Genomic DNA, 17,950 nt, shown 5'->3' on the forward strand with positions numbered 1-17,950 from the left:
GATAAATCAGTTCTGAGTAATAATAATTTTTTCGTTCTATGCTAGCCTAAGTTTTTTTTTTTTTCATCTTTTTTTTCCCTTTTTTTCAGTTATGTTTTTCTAGAGATCTAATTTCTAATATTCTACAATATAATCGCCCTATCAAGCATGTTGAATTCATAGTCTTTGATAATAACTTAGTCGAACATTCCATCCCTGTCCGTAGAATAAAACCTGAAAATGTTGATAAGGGCTGGAGGGGAATCTGGATTGATTGTGTGCTCGAAGAATAAGTATCTTGTTAGTTTGCAGGTGTTTCTATATATAGATATATGTATATATGTGTGTGTGTATAAATAAAACTTCTAACATGATATGCGAGGTCTAGAGATGTATTAATGTGACCTTTTCTAACGAATCAGCTGAGAGTACCAGTTTGTTTTGATAGTTACCAAACTAATTTTATCGTTTAAACCTTTCAAATAGCTGACCGTCCTTCACCCCATAAGTATATATATAACTATATGTCTAACCATCCGCTCCTAACATGACGTACAAACCATCTCGAGGCCTCCGAATCTAAATAGATGTTGTCGACGTGGATTAAACTCTGATAAACAAACATGCTCGTAACATTTTAGACATAGTCCCAAGGCACTGATGATTCCGACCAATGTTTGCATAGATCCTTTCGGCAGATCTCTGCGAAAAATAACAAACATGTCATATTCAGTTTACTCCAAACAGAACTGTTTTCATGTACTGCTTATTGATCTTAGAGCTACATTTTCCAGGCAGAGGAGCCGAGAACCGTGAAATGAATATTTCTAATTACTCTCATGTTTGTATGGTTTGGATAACAAATTGAAGATTCTGCATTCAAGGCTAGGATTCAGTGACCTAGCTTCATCCTTTTCTCTTGTTTTTTCAAAACTTTTTGCCTCGAAATCAATGGTGAAAAAATGTCTGCCACAAAATCCTGCCCCTACACAGTGAGTTTATACAGGCACAAAAATCGGTAGACATGATAAGACGACAAAAAAAATTTAAGCAATTTTTTTTTTTTTTTTTTTTACTTTGGCAGTTTTGGAATAACCAATTTGGGGTATTGCATGATGTTACTAAATTTTGTGACAGTCTTTGTGTTCATAGTTGTCATGGTGACATTACTAAACAATCCCTTTAAAGCAGCATTCAGTATTTCATTCAGCTTGCAAGAATCCCTCATAGGTCCAAAGTAAAAATTGACCATCATCAAAGAAAACACATGCTGTAGACTTGCTAAAATAGGATCCAGGGTTTCAGTCAGCTTGCAATATCACTCTATGAAATAGGCCCAAACCACAGAGCATCATAACAGACGAGAATGTATTGATAAGCTCCTTTAAGTCAGCATCCATGGTTCAATCAAGCTTGAAGACTGACTTTTCTTATATTCCATTGTGGAAATCTTGCAAAGCTAGTGAAAAATATATAAGCTCCTTTAAGTCAGCATCCATGGTTCAATCAAGCTTGAAGACTGACTTTTCTTATATTCCATTGTGGAAATCTTGCAAAGCTAGTGAAAAATAAAGTTGTTACAATGTTAACCCAGACAAGACATTCCAGTATTTTTACCATTAAACCCTGAGAATAATACCATCCATAAATATACATATTTACTTTTCCGCTATGACCATCAGATAAACTTGAAACAAAAGTCCCAAATTTTAAAGATGCAGAAAATTAGAAAATTAGTCTTGGAACCGGAAGAATAAAACATAGTGAGATGAATAAAACCCAACAGATCATGTTTGTTTCTTTGATCAATAATTGCTTTGCCCGTTTGAGACTTGGTTATTAGTCATGCCCTGTTAAGTTTCATTCCCTTGTATAATCCCATGTATTGTTCTTACATTAATAAGTGGTTTATTTATCATTGTTTATGATTTATTTATTTATCTTTGTTTGTTTATTTATTTATGTTGGTTTAATAATTTATTTTGTGGGGCTCTACTAATCGTTCACTCAATTAATAGATACCTTAATTGCCGATATGCGGTTCTTGTTTCCGATAAACAGCTCACTTCTCAGAGGACTCGGGAGCACCGGATTCTCTGGGGTCAAACTTAGGTCAACGAGATAACGATAGAAGGAGAAAGAAGAAGTAAGTGGCTTTGGGATCTTATAACTTTCATTCTGTGTAAACAATTCTGGGACAAAAGTATGGGGGCAAGCGAGTTTATTATTGGAGGTGGGACAAGTTCATTTATTGGATTGAATGGAAGAAAGCCAATTAATCAGAGCAGGGAGGGGAATGATGGGGGGGGAGACAGAAAGTAGCTGTCCCTTGGACTATTGTCAGCATCAACAAGTTCAATCAGAAGGCAATCGTGGAGTTTTTATACCCTTGTCAGCGCTACCAGCTGGTTAATCAAGAAAACCATGAATATTCAGTGATGTGTGAAATTGGATCTTTTTTTATATTCTTGTTTAGTCGATTAATTAATAGATTTAGTGTCTATTGTAGGTGATCAATAGCTGTAATTTCCTTTTTTTAGGTGATTAATTAAAAGGTGTAAAAAAAATTCTTAGGTGATTAAGTAATAGATTTAATTCTTTTTTTGGTGATTAATAGTTGTTTTTTTTTCTTTTTTTAGGGGATTAATTAATAGATGTAATTTTTTTTCTTAGGTGATTAGGTCATAGCTTTAATTAATCACAAGGGCTGTAACTGCAGTTGTCTAATCCCAGAAATTTGAACAAATTTGAGAAACTTCTTTTTCCCTGATTTTCTTTCCTTGTTTTTTTCTTTCTTCACTTTCATTATAGGCATGAGCTTTTAGCAGAAGCTGTGAAGGCTGGTACTCCCTTTGCATTATGGAATGGTCCAACTGTGGTAGCGTGGTTGGAGCTGTGGGTAGGGATGCCTGCGTGGTACGTCGCAGCCTGTAGAGCAAACGTTAAGAGTGGCGCTATCATGTCCGCTCTCTCCGACACAGAAATTCAACGAGAAATAGGAATTAGTAACCCTCTTCATCGACTGAAGTTAAGACTTGCCATACAGGAGATGGTCAGCCTTACCAGCCCTTCAGCTCCACCTACATCAAGAACAGTAAGTTATGCATATTCATAGTGCGATGTAATATTAATTATTATAACTATGCATTGACTGATGTAAAGACTTGCCATACAGGAGATGGTCATCCCTTCAGCTCCACCTACATCAAGAACAGTAAGTTATGAATATTCATAGCATGATATAATGTTCAGTATAGTAATGTACTGGGTCAAACATAGAATGCTGAGAGGCTGCAGCCAGGCTGCATGGGGTGCAATTTCACACATTAGTCATTGCTGGTCTGCCCAGATTTATTGTTTGATATATTGATTCAGCTTTGCTGCAGGGATCTTGCCGCTGCTGCAGCTATTCGTAGTGACACTAATAAGTGATTAATATTTGCACATGGCTTGATTTGATACTTAGAGCATAGGTTGTTCCATATTGGGTGGGTTTTGAATATTATCATTTGAAAGGAATTTTTGTGATAGCTGCCAATCTTAAGGAAATAATTCAAATTCTGAAACATAAGCCAATACAATTCTTGAAGAAGGACACGTTGTAACAACACATAAAGTACACCCAGGTTTCACTTGTAAAGGCCGGGTCACATCTGCGCGATTCAACTCGCAACTAAAATCACGCGAATCAGAAAAGTTGCTTCTGAGAAGTTGCGCTGATTAGGACATTGCTCTATTGCAAATCTACGGCGCAACTTTTATTGCACAACAAGTTGATACCCGTGTCTAACTACGCGATTCAACCTTCAGTTGTATTGCGCGTTGAATCGCGTGTTGAATTGCGCAGATGTGACCCGGGCTTAAGACTTCCTTTGACAAACTTCTTGCTAAGATCTGCAAGTCATTGATAATTTTTTCTATTTCTATTCCTCCTCACTCAGACATTAGCCTTTGGTGAAATGAATCATGAATGGATAGGTAACGAGTGGTTACCTAGCCTTGGCTTACCTCAGTACAGAAGTACCTATATGGAATGTCTGGTAGATGCCCGAATGCTGGACCACCTCAATAAGAAAGACCTTAGGAGCCAGTTAAAAATGGTAGACAGTTTTCATAGGTAAGATATTAGTTACCTTACATGCAAATCCTATAGACATTGTAGGTAAGAGATGTACCATTGTAATAGTCTACAGAGGGATAGGTATAAATTCCAGCCAGTGCTGGACCATCTCAATAAGAAAGACCTTAGGAGCCAGTTAAAAATGGTAGACAATTTTCATAGGTAAGAGATTAGTTACCTTTCATGCGAATCCTATAGACATTGTAGGTAAGAGACTTACCATTGTAATAGTCTACAGAGGGAAAGGTACTGATACTAGCCAATGCTGGACCACCTCAATAAGAAAGACCTTAGGAGCCAGTTAAAAATGGTAGACAGTTTTCATAGGTAAGAGATATGTTACCTTTACACACATATCACATGCAAGGTAGTAGACATTGTAGGTAAGAGACTTACCGTTGTAATAGTCTACAGAGGGATTGGTACTGATACCAGCCAATGCTGGACCACCTCAATAAGAAAGACCTTAGGAGATTGTTACAAAATGGTAGACAGTTTTCATAAGTAAGATATTAGTTACCTTTACATACGAATCACAGAGTAAGGTAGTAGACATTGTAGGTAAGAGACTTACCATTGTAATAGTCTACAGAGGGATAGGTAATAATACCAGCCAATGCTGGACCACCTCAATACGAAAGACCTTAGGTGCCAGTTAAATATGGTAGACAGTTTTAATAGGTAAGATATTAGTTACCATGTGAATCACATAGTAAGGTAGTAAACATTGTAGGTAAGAGACTTACCATTGTAATAGTCTACAGAGGGATAGGTCCTGATACCAGCCAATGTTGGACCACAATAAGAAAGACCTTAGGAGCCAGTTAAAAATGGTAGACAGTTTTCATAGGTTAGAGATTAGTTACCATATGAATCACATAGTAAGGTAGTAAACATTGTAGGTAAGAGACTTACCATTGTAATAGTCTACAGAGGGATAGGTCCTGATACCAGCCAATGTTGGACCACAATAAGAAAGACCTTAGGAGCCAGTTAAAAATGGTAGACAGTTTTCATAGGTAAGATATTAGTTACCATATGAATCACATAGTAAGGTAGTAAACATTGTAGGTAAGAGACTTACCATTGTAATAGTCTACAGAGGGATAGGTCCTGATACCAGCCAATGTTGGACCACAATAAGAAAGACCTTAGGAGCCAGTTAAAAATGGTAGACAGTTTTCATAGGTTAGAGATTAGTTACCTTACATGCGAATCCTATAGACATTGTAGGTAAGAGACTTACCATTGTAATAGTCTACAGAGGGATAGGTACTAATACCAGCCAATGCTGGACCACCTCAAAAAGAAAGACCTTAGGAGCCAGTTAAAAATGGTAGACAATTTTCATAGGTAAGAGATTAGTTACCATTATATGCGAATCACATAGTAAGGTAGTAGACATTGTAGGTAAGAGACTTACCATTGTAATAGTCTACATAGGAATAGGTACAAATACCAGTCAATGCTGGATCACCTCAATAAGAAAGACCTTAGGAGCCTGTTAAAAATGGTAGACAGTTTTCATAGGTAAGATATATGTTACCTTTAACTTATAAAACCCATAGTAAGGTAGTAGACATTGTAGGTATGAGACTAACTGTTGTAATAGTCTACAGAGGGATTGGTACTGATACCAGCCAATGCAAGACCACCTCAATAAGAAAGACCATAGGAGCTTGTTACAAAATGGTAGACAGTTTTCATAGGTAAGAGATTAGTTACCTTAACACACATATCACATTCAAGGTAGTAGACATTGTACGTAAGAGACTTACCATTGTAATAGTCTACAGAGGGATTGGTACTGATACCAGCCAATGCAAGACCACCTCAATAAGAAAGACCATAGGAGCTTGTTACAAAATGGTAGACAGTTTTCATAGGTAAGAGATTAGTTACCTTAACACACATATCACATTCAAGGTAGTAGACATTGTACGTAAGAGACTTACCATTGTAATAGTCAACAGAGGGAAAGGTACTAATACCAGCCAATGCTGGACCACCTCAATAAGAAAAACCTTAGGAGCCAGTTAAAAATGGTTGACAGTTTTCATAGGTAAGAGATTAGTTACCTTACATGTGAATCCCATGGTAAGGTAGTAGACATTGTAGGTAAGAGACTTACCATTGTAATAGTCAACAGAGGGAAAGATACTAATACCAGCCAATGCTGGACCACCTCAATAAGAAAAACCTTAGGAGCCAGTTAAAAATGGTAGACAGTTTTCATAGGTAAGACATTAGTTACCTTTACACACATTTAAAATGTAAGTCTCTGCATTTATTGGCAACCAACAGATTGGCTATAATGTTTCTCATACTTTCTCTTATAGACATAGCTTTCAATGTGGCATCCTTTGCTTAAAGAAAGTCAACTACGACAGAAGGGAACTGTCAAAGAGGAGAGAGGAGAGTGCAAACGAAACAAAAGGTAAACACTTTATATTTAACCTTCTTTCATCTATATATTTCTTCTTTTTTTTCATTTTCATATTTGAAGCTGAGATGCTATAGTGTAACTTTGGCAGTAGTACATCAGAATGGTCATACAACTTTCAGTATGTAGTCATGTATCTTTTGATACATCCATAATATTAAATGAATCTGCTTAAAATCTATGATTGTGTTCAAAGGTTCAAAAGTTAAAAATTCAAAAGTTATGCATTGTATTGACAATTACCACTTTATTGGAAATTTGTTTTGTACTTCAGTCGTAGAAAATACTTCAAACTTTGAAATAATTGTCTCAAGTGAGAATTTCAGATCAGGGATGTGACCATTTTTTTCCATGAAAAAGAAATGCTGTTCTTTCTGCTAGTTATATTATATCCATAACGTTATCCGTTCCTGTTGAAAATAATTTCTACATTATAAAGAAAAGTGGAGACAGTTTCAGCGAAATTGCTGTGATGATTACATTTATTCTACTGTTGCCAGATGTTAAATCTTTTCTATTGCCAGATACATTAATAAAATGTCACCAAGAATAAACACTTCATTTCTTTAGAATATACAACAGACTAAATAAGCAGGATGTGGTTTACCATTTTCCACAGTGATGCAAAAAAAAAAAACAGAAATATTTGAACATGATTTGTGGAAAAAAATGTTGTAATTATGAGTCGCAATTTTTTCATTCCCACAGATGTCTTAGTCTGGACAAACGAAAGGGTCATCAAATGGGTTGTATCAATAGGTCTTCGTGAATATGCAAATAATCTAGTGGAGAGCGGCGTACACGGCGCCCTCCTAAGCTTAGACGAAACGTACGATTCCGTGGCATTGGCTTTAGCGCTACAGATTCCTACTCAAAATTCTCAGGCCCGCCAGTGTTTGGAGAGAGAATTCAACAACTTGATTTCAGCTGGGACCGACAGAAGGATGGAAGAGGTCAGAATTTTTTTTTTTGTGCAAATATATATCGAGTAGTCAATCTTGTTTCATTACTTAGTGCATTTTCCAACACTAAGTCACGCTTAGTATTACAAGAGGACAACGAATTTCACATTCAGCTTCTGATTAGCTTTATGACTCAACTATGTGTCAAATGCCAAGCCAGACCAGTAACATGCACCAGGATTATTTCAAAAGGTGAAGGGGGTGGGAAGAAATTCTTTCCTTGTCTAGAGCAAGTTTTGTTCATTCATTTCTCTGTGGGAATATGACTAAAGACAAAATTGGGCCAACCCAAGAAAGTCCTATTTATAAGTTGAGATGGAGATAGCATATCCTCTGGCTGGGAAAGTCCCTATGTTATGTTATGTCTCATGTGCAAAATTCGAAAAGCCTTTTGTGATTTTACAATATTGCTGATAGCATACATTTTGAAAGAGGATACAATTGTTATATCCTACTATAGGTAGCCTTACTAGATGTTCATATTAGTGTGAAAAGGCTTCATGGTAAACCATAAAACTGTTGTGATCTTGAAAAGTCTGATATTTTTACTTTTTTGAAAACTAGTGGACTAACTAATTATATTGGGGGGAGGGGGTAATACTGATGATGACCTTTAAATACATGCTCATTACCTTTCACTTTCTTCAAAACATTTTTTCTTTCGAGTAGTATCATTTAAATTTGCTTCATGTACCCCTAATTGCAGGCTGATGTAGGAAAATTCAAACGGGGTCCGTCGTGGAGACGAATGTTCAAATCCAAAGAAACAGCACCTCAGAGAGGGAAGGAGAAGATTCCATTGGAAATGAGTGCCATGCCAGAACCTGTAGATCCATATAGTAGCGTGCCACCACCACTGTCACCAGGAGGGCGCCCTCAAGCTGGACCAGGAACACCTGTTAGTTGAATGTTGTTTGGGTTGGCAGTCAAATTCTTGTTGGATTTTTGGGGCTATTGTTTACAGTCTATCATTACTTTGTGTTTATTTGGATTATTTTCTAAAGCAGTTTATTGTTTAATCGTAAACACCCTGGATAGAAATTTTCAGTTAGTTAACCATTGCTAAACATGTTATTTCAAGGTGACATCAATTAACGATCGAAATCCGAAATTTTTTGGGTCGTTCTGTTTGAATGATTCTGGTCTTCTGGTTTGCAACCCGCGAACTTGGAGTTGAAAGTTATTCTAGTTCCTTAGACTTTATAGCAAAGTTTGAATATAGAAGGATCTAACAATAGTCAAAGTGGCTTACTGGTCATTTGTCATCCGATGTTATGAATGCGTAGGTTTCAAAGCAATTCTCTATATATTAGTGGCCTCCCTCTTTATCAAGAAAGTACAGATTGGAACATTGAATAGTAAGTCCAAGATCTGATTTGCTCATAATCATTCTACCTTTGAAGGTTTTAATGTTGCCTAGTCCCCCCCTTCCCCCCCCCCCCCTAACCATTATTTTTTACTCTTTATTTCTATCATCATTCTGCTCTTGTATTTTCATTTTTTTATCATTTTAATGTCGTTATAACTATCTTTCTTTTTCATCTTTCCCGTTTGTAGGTTGCCAGTGGGTCCAGCAAAAGTCAAACTTCAAGCCCTACAAATACATTGAACCAGAGGCCCAGCGGTGGTTCAGCTACAACGTCTCCTATACAAGGGTCAAATGTCAGAACTTATTCGTGCTGACATGACCACTGACCTATGCTGTCTTGCTCTTACACTACTCAGGTATGTAGAAGAAAATTACACCATATTTTAGTTTCAGATTTAACTCTCTCAGTCCGCCGAAGAGACAGAATCCAAGAAAAGATATAAGTGTATTATTTTTGTGAGACCTCTTGCATTTGATAATTCATATTGGACCCGACTTATAGCCATTTAAAAACTTCTATGCAAATTCTAGAGAGGATTTAGTGATGCCAAAATCGTATTGATGTTCCATGTTACATTAATGATGACTTGTAATTCAGTGTGATACATTTAAGTCCACACCAAGATGAAAGCGAAAGTAAATTGATAAAAATAACATCACAAACCATCCATGTCACATTGTCTTTCATATGATATCTACTAAAAGGTGATCATTACAAATTTTAATTCGGTTTCAGTCACCCCAAGTCACTCCAAGATTAATGTATGTCGTCCAGTTACAGAGTTGTTGACAATTCATAATCATGGACGTTAAATTTGAATCTAAGATACTGACTTCGGTCAGCTTGCGGTAATGATAAGCCAATGATGGCTTCTTCGCAAGTTCCTGATTGCAGGATGATCTAAAATGCATATAATACATACATAATACTCTGAAAATTGTGAAACATTAGATACCTGCATAAGTTCAAATTTGAAGATTTGTTAAATTAGACACTATTGTGGATCTCCAGTTCATTAGGTTCAAATTGGAAGGATTTTAAATTGGACAATATTATTCCCCATTGAATATGCTGTGATGGTTGCAGGCAAGTACCTTTAAAATGTCCAGTGCAAATTACCACATTTATATGACTCTCAAAGAGTGCTACCCTTTGTTTTATATGATGCATGCATTATGCTGTTCTTTTCACAGGTACTGTTTTCTCTTGTGACTCTCAAAACCATCGATGCAAATGATGCGTTTTGCCAATGGACCAATCAGAAGACTCGACATTGAAAGAACATTGGGATAGAAGCTGCATGCAGGCTAACAACATGTAGACATAAAACAGCAATTATTTTCAAAGTAATCGATTCGCGGAAAGATGTTTAAAGACTACTCCAAAAAGTGATGTATTACAAATGTGGGAGGTTTATTGTTTTGTATATCATCTAAATAACATTTGTTTATTTATTTCCATACTCAAAGCCTTTCTTTGTGGGAGAAATCAGTTACATAATATTTTGGCATTCCAAAACATTACCTACCTCCCTCCCATCGTAAAAGGAATTATATAGTCCAGAAATTGTGATCGGCAAACCCGGTGTTCTTTGTATATTTCACCGACATTCACATCGTTCGTTAAGCTACGATTCCGTAGTTGAAAAGTTAGATCTCGAATCACAATAGTGCATTGTTACAAGATTATAATCATTTGTATCAGGCATTCCTTTGTCTGATGTCTATGATTTTCATTTCTTTGTCTGGCTGGCAGTTTTTGTTTTGGAATAGTCGAACATATTTGCTGATTTCTCACCAAATGAACGGTTTACAATAATTAGAGGACCAGTTTCATCCTAAGTTCTTTGCGAAATACGTCTCTTGGAAACGAGAAGCATCATCCTTCCTCCCTTGAGGATTACATCTTTCCATATGTTTGTTCTTATACTGGAGCTAATAATGGGGTGAGTTTGTAAACAGGAAGTGAAGTCTCAAGTGTAAATGTTTTATCCTCTTACTTTATAGCCCTTTTTTTAATTGTTGAGACATTTAAATACCGATAAAATTTGTCAACATTGTCGGAAATAATTTTGAAATGCAATTTCAAAATAATGTTCTATGCTACGGAGTAACTGAATATCAAAACAGTGTTTCTGTTTTCTAATGCAGTCAAAGCTTATTGCAATTATTAATAACTATGATCAAGTTAAAAGTAGAATGCTAAGGGGGACTGCAGTCAGGCTGTATAGGATGCAAATCTTGCAGCTGCTGCATCCCTTTCTATTTGATACGGTGCCCAAACCTCATCCAGAATAAATGCCAGCTCTCGTAACGTCCCATGTCATTTTTCAAGGTTCAAAACAAGAGTAAGTCCTTTCTTTGTAACAGGCATGAGCTTTTTCCGCGAATTCGCAGAATATCCATTATTTCTTTTCTACCTCCGAGATTAACACCTCTCGATTTCCGTGAATTTCTAACAACAGCGTTGTATCATTTGATCCGTTGTTCGCATGTTTTTCATTAACTATGGATATGTAAACTGGAGCCTATACCGCAATTTTGGCAAAGTTCTGTGATTTTTTTTTTACCCCAGGTTCATCCCTGTCGTAATCAAACAGGATATCTTCAATCTTCTCTCTAGAATAACTTACAGAAACTTTCATCTCTAATATCTCTTAGCAATAGAACATTGCTAATGGGAAAAAACAAATTTTGAAAGGCATACATTTTAACCTTGAGACTTCACATTTCTACATGTTGCAAAAAGAACCTCTTTTAGCTTTGTTAATCCCACTCATTGTGTATTATATATTCTTGCCTGTCACCATAATAGGCCTCTGTTACCGAAGATCTGTAGCTCACCGTTGACATTCCTTCGTGTATTTGAGGGATCCTTTGACAAATGCAAAGAGAAACCAAAACAATTCACACCAGAGGCCAGTCAGTCTCACTATGGTTTGCTGTTGTAGGCTGATTTCTGCCCCAAATTTTACCCACCAATGCAGTAACATTTTGTTCCTGGAACTCTGAGCAATTATGTTTTCCTTTTTGTGGGGGGGGGGTTCTTTCCTTTCGGGACAAATCGTAAGGCAGAAAGCAAAGGAAAGTAATAGTGAGTACAAATTTGCATAAATCATATAAAATTATACTTGTTTCTGACTTTCTTTTGAAAATTTTCTGATATTCTGCTCTTGTATGTAGCTGCATAATCATGTGGCTTTGGTGCACACATGCAGGGCAATTTTTTGACCATTTAGGAATTGAACCTTTTCATCTCTGTTATCAATACCATCTCACAGATGTTTTAAAATGGGTTTCCTCCTGTTAAACATCAAAATGTATTCCATGTCATATTTTGGGAATGGATAAGAATTGGGTTTTTTTTTTTTTTTTTTTTGGGGCTTTATCATTTTTTATTTCATGGATCAGTTTGCATGTTAGTTCTCATAGCAGTTGTGAATTTTATTGCAGAGTTTGTCTATTTTGTTCGCATTTTGTGCACCAAAATTTACCTCATGCTAAAAAAAATTTAAACAATTCATTTCATAATAATCTCTAAAATCTAAACTCAGCAGAAATGTACAAAATCAGAGAAGCTTTGTTTGGCAAAACTTTGCAGTGACAAAACTAGCACAACAAAACAAGAAAAACATTCCCAAGTTTTACAACTTTTTCTAGTATACTGAAGATGTGATGAGTGAGGAATACTTTACTAATAGGAGAAATAACGATCGTTCATGATTCCAATCGTGTTTTATACACTAAACAATATTCGTAGTCAATTGCATGGTGGTTTAACAATTTTGTTAAAGTAATGTCAAGTAAACACACTAACATATTAATGATAATTTATTCAGTTTTGTCATAAACAGGTTTTATTGCTCTAAGGATAAACAGCAACAAATTCATCGAAAAGTTAAGTTCATAAGCGTCTATCCAAAGCTGGTAGAAGGGGGTGAAAGTAGTGGAAAAGGGTTATTAAAGAAAGAGAAATGTAAGACTGTGTTCATTGTGTTGAAACCACAACCATGCATTAAAAGCAGGTTTACAAGCCTCCCTGCCTTGTGTAATGTGAATATTCGGGAGGGGGGTGGGGGAGATATGTGATTTTCCAACAGGGCAGTGTAGCTCTTGTTTATGTTTCTACAGAAACAAATTTTCTTCTGTTGGGAAATAGAAAGGTAAAATTTGTAATTTTATTGTCTGATATTGCATCAACAGGCATACACACCTTGTGTTACTCTCATTCCTTCAAAATATTGGTGACATATTTGTGTTTTCTGCTTTTTAGAATTGCTTTCAGAATAGCTTGTTTAATTCATCTCATATTTTCAGATTAGCTAATAGTTTATAACCGTAAAGATAGTTCCTTTTTTGTGTGATGTGTTTAAATAATGAATGACATGCACAGAACCACCGATTAAATTATGACTAAAACTGCATTTGACTTGTTATTACAGCTGGCTGGCAACTTTCAGTCAAATTTTTATCATATCCACCAAAGGTTACATAAATTTTGAGAGAATTGGGAATTAATCAGACCTAGGGTACCCCCTTCAGACTTTTCCTATTCACAAATGTTAATTAATGAGTTCCATTGGATTTGAATAGATGATTTCCCAAAATACTTTAAAGTATTTGAAATGACACTTCCCTAGTGGAGGCTTATGAAATGCATCGGTATGGAATAATGGACTCACAGCATGTTGCCAACCACTTTAGGTGTAGACCCAACCAAGGGCAGAATGGTCCTACCGACTAGGGACCATCGTGCCCGCTGGGTCCATTGTCAGATGTCCTCATGGTCCCGAAATGTGCTCACGATCTCGTCCAAGGTGCCAAAGGTCACGCCTGTTCAAATGCCCTGGTGCTGCTAGGAGGTAGCAATTTATGCCTCATTCTAGATTTGCGATAAAGAATAATCCTTGGATTTTTAATTGCTCTCCTTGATTGTTAGTGGGGTATCTTCTGATAACTTTAATATCTGTGGATTCAGTTGATATCCATCATCTTATATGCTCAAACATACTTTCTATAAACTGAATGTGTCTTCTTCTTTTTTCATCGTCGTTTTCTCAAACTGTGCCGATCCGAGACACCTCAACTCTCTCCCTACATATGTCTACAGTATTTATTACATAATCATATTTTCTTACAACTGTACATTGTTATGTTTTTCTCATTTTCTTTTTTTTTCCCTTTTTTTTTTTTTTAATGTTAACCTCTAATTTTCAAGGATTCTGACATTTTTCAGAGAACAAGATGCTGTGTATCCCCCAAACAGGAAAGGTTGCTTATGGAGCAGTGACATTTTTTGTTTTCTTTATACATCATATTTATTGGCAAAAAAAACGTTTTTTATACTATGCAAAGTGTATGCAGATGTGATATTCATATGAATAATGTAAATAGGTTCTACTGATTATGTTTCATGATCATTACACATAATTTGTAATTTTTAGGAATAATGAGCATGTTCTTCAAAGGGCATCAACTCCCTTTTTTTTTCTTTTTTTTTTGGCCCTGTCTGACTTTCATACGGGTCAATCTCTCAAGTGGCTATGTAAGTTTAAAAATTTGTCCTAAAATTAGTTCGGTCTGATTAAACTTTAGATTATTTCAAATTAAGTTTGACAGGTAAACTGTTAATAAGTGGCTAAAAGAAGAGGTTTGAGATAAAAGTGGCATTACTGGGACCAAAGTGAGAAATGTGCATCAAAATCTATTTTGTTCTGTGCCCTCACCTCTTCCCCTCCCCCCCCCCCCTACTTGCATCAGCAAGTTATATTCTTCAGTTTAATTAGTCACAGTGGTTTATGTCAGTGGTACTTTTTAGTCAAATATATAGCGAACCCTTCCCCTTCCCTTGGGCAGTACTGGTGTTTGGTCTTGCTACAACATTAAGGCGTCGATAGACTTCACATCTCGCTGAATCCTCCCGCTTTCTTCAGTAAACATTTAAACCCCAGTTAAATTTCCTTGTTAGACTAAGTTACTTAAAAACTCAATACAAAACTTAAATCAGGAGCATTTTATAGATCATAGATTGCTTTACCCATAAACGTTTTACTACCAGGCACAATAATGTTTTGCATTCAAACAATTGACTAATTTATGTCTTTTCCCTTTAGGTATCTTATCGAAATTGCTGAAATTTTGGATGCATTTTAAGGAGACTTTCTGCTTACCTATGAAAAGTATCTTTGGTTTCACATTGCGTTCGGAATTTTTTAATAAGTTTTTAGTATCGCTTGGTTCCGTCACTGGCCTTGTATCTTGCTATTCCCCATTGATTCAGTTACTGACTATCAACAAATTGGAAAATGTTGTATTTAGAATTAACAGTACAAACTTTTCTTTACCTGTGCAAATCTTTCAAGGAATGTTGCATCTGTAGAAATCAGTGAAACCAATGTTATAGCAGATCATTTGTGTTTTTTGTTAAATACTCTTTCGTTGTTCATATTTAAAATCCTGCCCAGTGGTGAACATAAGGTTTATTCCATGAAATGTTCAAAGTCAATTTTTGTGTGTGTGTATGCAAAAAAAAACGTTGTGTGAAAGAGTAATCAATCATGCTTTAGACATGCAGCGCCTACATGAAGACATGCGGAATTCATGTGGTTTTCATGCATTGGACATGTGACCATTGTGCAATAGGCATGTGAAGATCAGTGGTTGGATCATGCAATGAATGGATGGTGTGGATGATAGTTAAATGAACGTGATGATGTATGGATATTGTATAAAACGTAACAACTAACATACAATGAGAGAATTGTGCTATAAATACTTAATAACTTTGTGGACATAATGATAATATGAAATGAACATTAAAAAGAGTTAATTCATAGATAACTCCAGAAACCTCCGTGTTATCTTTTTTCATTGTCTGTTCTTTCTTGTCACCTTTACCATATTTAACAGTTTGAAATGTGGTTCTAGAAATCAAGGAAAGCGAAACGATAAAATCTAATATCCGGATGAATTGAAACGATATAACACCATCCATGGTACATCATCACAAAATTGAAAGAAAGAAATTATAATCACATGGTCGCCCTAACCCCTGTGCATGATTTTGGCAAGAATTTAAATAGTGGTGATTTTGGTCGAAAATTGAAAAAATCATAAGGGCATTACCTTACCAAATCGCCAGATTTGGGCCCAAAAATCACATTTCTCAAAGTCGGTCAGCATTCTCTTTTTGGCCTCTCAAGGGCCCAGACGAGCTTCTCAAGCAAGTTTCATGAGTCGTTCTATGAAATTTTTAGGCTTGATGGGGTTACTAAAACATTAAGATATAACGATTTAAATTTAGGATTAAATATGTTTTTTCACTAATAAATTGATGGATAATAACGATATTATCTCTGGTGTATAATCACAAGGTCGCCCTAATCCCTGTGCATGATTTTGGCAAGAATTCAAAAAGTCGTGATTTTGGTCGAAATTTGAAAAAATCATAAGGGTATAGCCTTACCAAATTGTCAGATTTGGGCCCAAAAATCACATTTCTCAAAGTCGGTCAGCATTCTCTTTTTGGCCTCTCAAGGGCCCAGACGAGCTTCTCAAGCAAGTTTCATGAGTCGTTCTATGAAATTTTTAGGCTTAATGGGGTTACTAAAACATTAAGATATAACGATTAAAATTTAGGATTAAATATGTTTTTTCACTAATAAATTGATGGATAATAACTATATTATCTCTGGTATATAATCACAAGGTCGCCCTAATCCCTGTGCATGATTTTGGCAAGAATTCAAAAAGTGATGATTTTGGTCGAAAATTGAAAAAATCATAAGGGTATAGCCTTACCAAATTGTCAGATTTGGGCCCAAAAATCACATTTCTCAAAGTCGGTCAGCATTCTCTTTTTGGACTCTCAAAGGCCCAGACGAGCTTCTCAAGCAAGTTTCATGAGTCGTTCTATGAAATTTTTAGGCTTAATGGGGTTACTAAAACATTAAGATATAACGATTAAAATTTAGGATTAAATATGTTTTTTCACTAATAAATTGATGGATAATAACTATATTATCTCTGGTATATAATCACAAGGTCGCCCTAATCCCTGTGCATGATTTTGGCAAGAATTCAAAAAGTCGTGATTTTGGTCGAAATTTGAAAAAATCAGAAGGGTATAGCCTTACCAAATTGTCAGATTTGGGCCCAAAAATCACATTTCTCAAAGTCGGTCAGCATTCTCTTTTTGGACTCTCAAAGGCCCAGACGAGCTTCTCAAGCAAGTTTCATGAGTCGTTCTATGAAATTTTTAGGCTTAATGGGGTTACTAAAACATTAAGATATAACGATTAAAATTTAGGATTAAATATGTTTTTTCACTAATAAATTGATGGATAATAACTATATTATCTCTGGTATATAATCACAAGGTCGCCCTAATCCCTGTGCATGATTTTGGCAAGAATTCAAAAAGTCGTGATTTTGGTCGAAATTTGAAAAAATCAGAAGGGTATAGCCTTACCAAATTGTCAGATTTGGGCCCAAAAATCACATTTCTCAAAGTCGGTCAGCATTCTCTTTTTGGCCTCTCAAGGGCCCAGACGAGCTTCTCAAGCAAGTTTCATGAGTCGTTCTATGAAATTTTTAGGCTTAATGGGGTTACTAAAACATTAAGATATAACGATTAAAATTTAGGATTAAATATGTTTTTTCACTAATAAATTGATGGATAATAACTATATTATCTCTGGTATATAATCACAAGGTCGCCCTAATCCCTGTGCATGATTTTGGCAAGAATTCAAAAAGTGATGATTTTGGTCGAAAATTGAAAAAATCATAAGGGTATAGCCTTACCAAATTGTCAGATTTGGGCCCAAAAATCACATTTCTCAAAGTCGGTCAGCATTCTCTTTTTGGCCTCTCAAAGGCCCAGACGAGCTTCTCAAGCAAGTTTCATGAGTCGTTCTATGAATTTTTTAGGCTTAATGGGGTTACTAAAACATTAAGATATAACGATTAAAATTTAGGATTAAATATGTTTTTTTCACTAATAAATTGATGGATAATAACTATATTATCTCTGGTATATAATCACAAGGTCGCCCTAATCCCTGTGCATGATTTTG

The 17,950-nt window shown here is 35.7% G+C and overlaps 1 protein-coding gene across 11 annotated transcripts in view; it reads left to right on the forward strand.

Annotated features, from left to right (window-relative positions):
- The window catches only part of LOC139969723 (liprin-alpha-1-like), a 132,571-nt gene extending 116,849 nt beyond the window's left edge, over positions 1 to 15,722 (forward strand). For all 11 annotated transcript variants that reach the window (XM_071974922.1, XM_071974914.1, XM_071974918.1 and 8 more), the window contains 8 exons: positions 2,041 to 2,125; positions 2,791 to 3,073; positions 3,921 to 4,096; positions 6,439 to 6,536; positions 7,251 to 7,495; positions 8,211 to 8,402; positions 9,062 to 9,229; positions 10,068 to 15,722. In XM_071974922.1, coding sequence (XP_071831023.1) covers positions 2,041 to 2,125; positions 2,791 to 3,073; positions 3,921 to 4,096; positions 6,439 to 6,536; positions 7,251 to 7,495; positions 8,211 to 8,402; positions 9,062 to 9,187 — 1,205 coding nt within the window. In that variant the 3' untranslated portion in view covers positions 9,188 to 9,229; positions 10,068 to 15,722. The remainder of the gene's footprint in view (positions 1 to 2,040; positions 2,126 to 2,790; positions 3,074 to 3,920; positions 4,097 to 6,438; positions 6,537 to 7,250; positions 7,496 to 8,210; positions 8,403 to 9,061; positions 9,230 to 10,067) is intronic.
- The last annotated feature ends 2,228 nt before the right edge of the window (positions 15,723 to 17,950 follow it).

This window comes from Apostichopus japonicus, chromosome 7 (assembly GCF_037975245.1).
Source record: "Apostichopus japonicus isolate 1M-3 chromosome 7, ASM3797524v1, whole genome shotgun sequence".
In the NCBI taxonomy this organism is placed as follows: domain Eukaryota; kingdom Metazoa; phylum Echinodermata; class Holothuroidea; order Aspidochirotida; family Stichopodidae; genus Apostichopus; species Apostichopus japonicus.